At 43.3% G+C, this 4,911-nt stretch overlaps 1 protein-coding gene across 1 annotated transcript; it reads right to left on the reverse strand.

The window, feature by feature from the left end:
• Positions 1–1,692: 1,692 nt before the first annotated feature.
• LOC124462006 lies at positions 1,693–4,432 on the reverse strand (the record flags this gene model as incomplete). Its single annotated transcript, XM_047013404.1, has 3 exons — positions 3,263–4,432; positions 2,730–2,972; positions 1,693–1,935 (listed from the first exon to the last, which is right to left on the reverse strand). Coding segments are annotated over exons 1-3 (1,656 nt in total), but the record flags the coding sequence as incomplete, so codon positions are not given.
• Between the last annotated feature and the right edge of the window lie 479 nt (positions 4,433–4,911).

Genomic DNA, 4,911 nt, shown 5'->3' on the forward strand with positions numbered 1-4,911 from the left:
AATTGATTTTTGGGCGACGTGATGGCTGGTGCACCGAACATGATGCTTATTGCCGAATGATTTGGATTGGGGCTTGCCGTCTGATGTACCGATTTGACAATTACCTAGGAATGTTTAGTCTGGCGATTGTGTGAAGACGATTGTGTGTGCAGGTTATCGGGTGACATTCTTGGCGGTGCCTTCTATGATTCATGCGATGCTCATTACGTCGATGCTCATTATGATAACTCTTGAATGTTCTCTAGGTGTAGTGTGAGTGGTGATTGTGATGTAAGCATATCTGGTGTTAACTTGTAATAAGGTGTTAGTTATCTTAATTAAAATCGTTTATCTTATTTTCTACTAGTTTATTGATTACTACTTGTTTGTTATTTTTTTGAGCTGTTCATTGATTTTGTTCGATTACAATTTTGTGATCCTGGTGATCTGGGTACCCGCGAGCCACTTCCACGCTGTTCCAAGTATGTCAAGAGAGCGTTTAACTCTACATTTATAGCTTTTCTTTTGATCTCATTTTCAATTTCGGGTTATTTCGTAAATAAGGAAGGGTAATACGGGTTTGTTTTTCGTTGAATTTCGTACGACCTCTTTTAACACCGACAATGCCTGTTGATACTTTTCTACTTCTACAACGTGTATAATTTTGAACGCTGCCATCCCAGTTTCCAGCATTACTACTCTCGATTTTGAGTAATCCAAGATAGTCGTATGTCCCAACAGACGGGTATTAATATAACCTGTCGAAGATGGATATTGGTCAGTATTTCAACTGGTTCTTATGTACTATCCTGCCTGACAATGTTTTAACTTTTATATTCAAATCTTCAGCTACTTTTTCTTTTTTATATCTTGATGTTTAATTTAGAACCCAATCTCTTATTGATTTTGACGTAAAATATTTCTCCTGGGTCATAATTTTTATGGGTTCTTTGTTTTGGTTATGGTATTGTAAATCTGCAAGTTGTTTGTCTGAAATTCTCTTTGAGGTTTTTTCTCTTTCCAATCAATTCTAAAGCAAAAAAAGTTTCTATCGGTTTTTTGTTAGTTGTACTGTGAATAGTCCTATTGTATTCATCTACTGCTCTGAATATTAGGTCTTCAAATTCTAATTCGGATGCTCAATCTTTAGGCATCTCATTAATTCCGTGAATGTGGAATGGAATCTTTCTACCTGACCATTGCTAGACGAAGTATACGGTGGTGTTGTGTGTACATTTATACCCAGTTTATCGTTCAAAAGGAATTTTATCGAAGCGTAATTTAACGATTTTCATTGTCCATTACTACTGTTTTTGTCGCGCCAAAGGCTACCAATAACTCCCGTAGTGGTACCTTTAAATGTTCCGCTGCTTTTGAATTCACTAACTTTATTTGTGCGTATTTGAAAATTTGTCTATTGCCGTTAAGATGATTTTGTTTTGAGTCGAGTGATTTGATCTAGCAGTGGACTGTACCTTGAAATTATGTTGGATAACTTCACCTTGTATTTCTTCACTACTGAATCAGTTGAGTGCCAATTTATTACTAAACCAAACGAGAAAAAGCGCTGTCGCAGCAGCGCACAAATATGTGTGTGTGTACAATGCTTATGTATGTGTCGATTCTTACAACTACATCTGACTTATCGATAAACGCAATCCGTTCCTGAACATCCCGGCCCGCCCTGAACACAGTTTCTGAACGGGGCAATACCGCAACCTTGGTGATTGGCCGAGTTAATTCTCCCGAAGAGGTCTTGAGTCTAACCGCTCGAACCAATTGATCCTTGCCTGGGTAGGCTTCGAGAACCAGCGCCAGATGCCAGTGAGCTGGTGGGGTGTTCGATTCCTTTACAAGCACCACATCTCCCACTGCTATATTTGGTGTTGTAGTGGTCCACTTTGGACGCTGTTGCAATGTGGTAAGATACTCCTGATGCCATTGCTTCCAGAAAACCTTGCATCATAGATTGGATACTTTGCCAGTACCCAAGTCGGCCCACGGGGATGTGGCCTAAGTCTGCCTCTGGTATAGTTGTGAGAGGCCTGCCGGTCAAGAAATGTGCTGGCGACAAATAATTGATATCTGTGTCCGAGTTGTAGCACAAGGGTCGTGAGTTGACCACCGCACTGACTTGTGCAAGTAGAGTTCGCATCTGCTCGTAGGTGAGAGTAGATTTCCCAATGACTCGGCGAATATGCAGCTTTACGCATCTGACTGCAGATTCCCATTTTCCTCCCCAATGAGGAGCATGTGGTGGAATGAATACCCATTGAATGCCATCATTCGCCAGAGCATTCCTAACCTTTTCGATGTGTGGTTGAGATGCCAGCAGCTTCTGCATTTCATCAAGAGAGCGTTTAGCTCCAATGAAATTCGTTCCGTTGTCGCTATAGATTTTGTTGCACTTGCCACGCAAAGAGACGAAACGTCTTAGCGCGGCCAAGAATGAGTCGGTGCTCAAGTCCGTTACAAGTTCCAGATGGATTGCCGATGTGACCAGACAACAAATAGGCATATGTAGCCCTTACCAATGCGCGGTTTGCGCCCTTTCCATCCTTAAGAAGGATTGGACCAGCATAGTCACATCCAGTGTTTACAAATGGAAGTGCCTGAGTGACACGAATGCTGGGTAGATCAGCCATCCTTTGTTGTGATGTATGATGCCGCTGTCGAAAACAAGCCAAACAGTCGTGTGTGACTTTCCTTATCAAGTTCCTTGCCCCAAATATCCAGAATGTTCGACGTACCATAACAAAGAGTGATGAGACGCCAGGGTGCAGGTTGACCCTGTGTTCGTATTCAAGTATCAGCTTGGTGATGCGATGAGATTTCGGTAGCAAAACTGGATGTTTCGCCTCTGTGGACAATTGCGAGTGGTGCAAGCGTCCTCCAACCCTGAGTAGTCCGTCCTTGTCGATCATTGGCGAGAGTTTAGCCAGCTGAGATCGACTTCGCAATGGTTTATTTGCGAGTAGCAATTGATAGTCATCCTGAAAGCAGGTTTGCGCGTGGCGCAAGCATACAATGCGTGCCGCGGTGATTTCCTCAAACGTAGACAGTTTGAGCCCTTGTCCCAAATGGACCCTTCGTGCGCCGTAGAAAGCGAAGGACATAGCCAACCGTGTGAACGAGCGTCAACCATGAAGATACTCGATGAACAAGATGATCAAGTGGATGATCAGGAGTTGCCTCTACTAATGCAGTCAGACAATTGCTTTTGACTTCCTTTCTATGTTCTTTCTGAAATATTCAAACAGACTTGTGAGTTGTTTAACCTTACCAGAAACTGATCCGCGTCACGTATCCATGACGGGCCATTCCACCATAACTGAAAGTCCTTTAGGTCTGCAGCCATGAGACCTCTGGATGCGCAATCAGCTGGATTTGATTTGGAGTCCACATGACGCCAATAATGCCTTGGAATGGTGTCCAGAATTTCCGAAGTTCGGTTCCCAACAAATGTCTTTAGTCGAGAGGGTGCGTATGATAGCCAATAGAGAACGATTGTGGAATCGCACCATGCAAAAACCGTGACCTTTTGATGTCGAAGTGCCGCCTTTATCGAACGTATGAGTTGACTTAGGAGAAGTGCCGCGCAAAGCTCTAGGCGGGGCAGAGATTGCTGCTTTAGCGGAGCCACCCTAGACTTCGCAGTCATAATCGAGGTAGAAATCGAGCCATCCTTGTTGATTACTCTGCTGTATACTACAGCAGCGTATGCCTTCGTTGATGCATCGGAGAATCCATGCAATTCAATGTTGTCGGTGTCGTTGACAACCAACCGGGGTATTTGAATGTGTTGTAGCATATCCAAATCTGCTCGCCATTTGAGCCAAGTATCCGCTAGTTGCTTAGGGAGTTTGTCATCCCATCCCAAATCGAGAAGCCATAATTGTTGAAAGAGTATTTTGAATTGGACCACAATTGGTGCCAAAAGCCCAAGTGGATCGAAGATCCGCGAGACATCCGATAAAACTTGTCGTTTTGTACAATCGACATTTCCTTTTAGACCAACATTATAAGACAATGTATCAAGACCAGGTTGCCAGTAAAGTCCAAGAACCTTGACTGGAGATGATTGTGTAGAATCAGTTCCTTCTGTTGGTATGCGAGGTGTGTTTGATACCCATTTCCCAAGCTCCAAATTAGCACAGGACATAAGTTGAATAAGTTCCTTTCGATTTTGTATCAGTTCCTCCTCACTGTTTGACCCAGTGAGCACATCGTCGACATAAAAATCCTCTTGTAAGATTTTTGCAGCATTCGGGAATTCCTGCTGATGATCAGTAGCCAGTTGCTCTAATACCCTAACAGCCAGGAATGGTGCACATGAGGTGCCATAAGTGACGGTGCATAGTTGATAGTGTTTGATTGGATCCGATGGCCTTTCTCTCCAGACAATTTTTTGGAAGTCGCGGTGTTTGTCGTTCACCCAAATCTGCCGAAACATCTTGACTATGTCGGCTGAGAATACAAATTTATACATCCGAAAGCGCAAGCAGACAGCAAATAGATCGCGTTGAATGCTAGGCCCTGTAAAGAGATAATCGTTTAGTGATTTGCCTTTGGTGTCGCAAAATGATCCGTCGAAAACTACTCTCAGCTTCCGACCCAAAACCGGGTGATGTGGTAAATAAAACCGTTGTGCATTATTGACTTCATCTGGTGGCAGTTCGCGCATATGCCCCAAATCGAAGTATTCCCTCATAAAGTTGACATATTTTGCTCTTAGATTTGCATCTTGTTGTAGGCGTCGTTCCACCGATTGGAAACGATTAAGAGCTCCTTGTAGAGTATCCCCAAATTCAGGATTAGTGACCTTGAATGGAAGTTCCACGATGTACTTCCCCTTTTCATCTCGAGTGTGCGTAGCGAGAAGTGTTTCTCCACCTGCTCATCATCAGGTTCTAATTTGGTTGTGGAACTGAT

This window comes from Drosophila willistoni, unplaced genomic scaffold, assembly GCF_018902025.1.
Source record: "Drosophila willistoni isolate 14030-0811.24 unplaced genomic scaffold, UCI_dwil_1.1 Seg816, whole genome shotgun sequence".
NCBI lineage: Eukaryota > Metazoa > Arthropoda > Insecta > Diptera > Drosophilidae > Drosophila > Drosophila willistoni.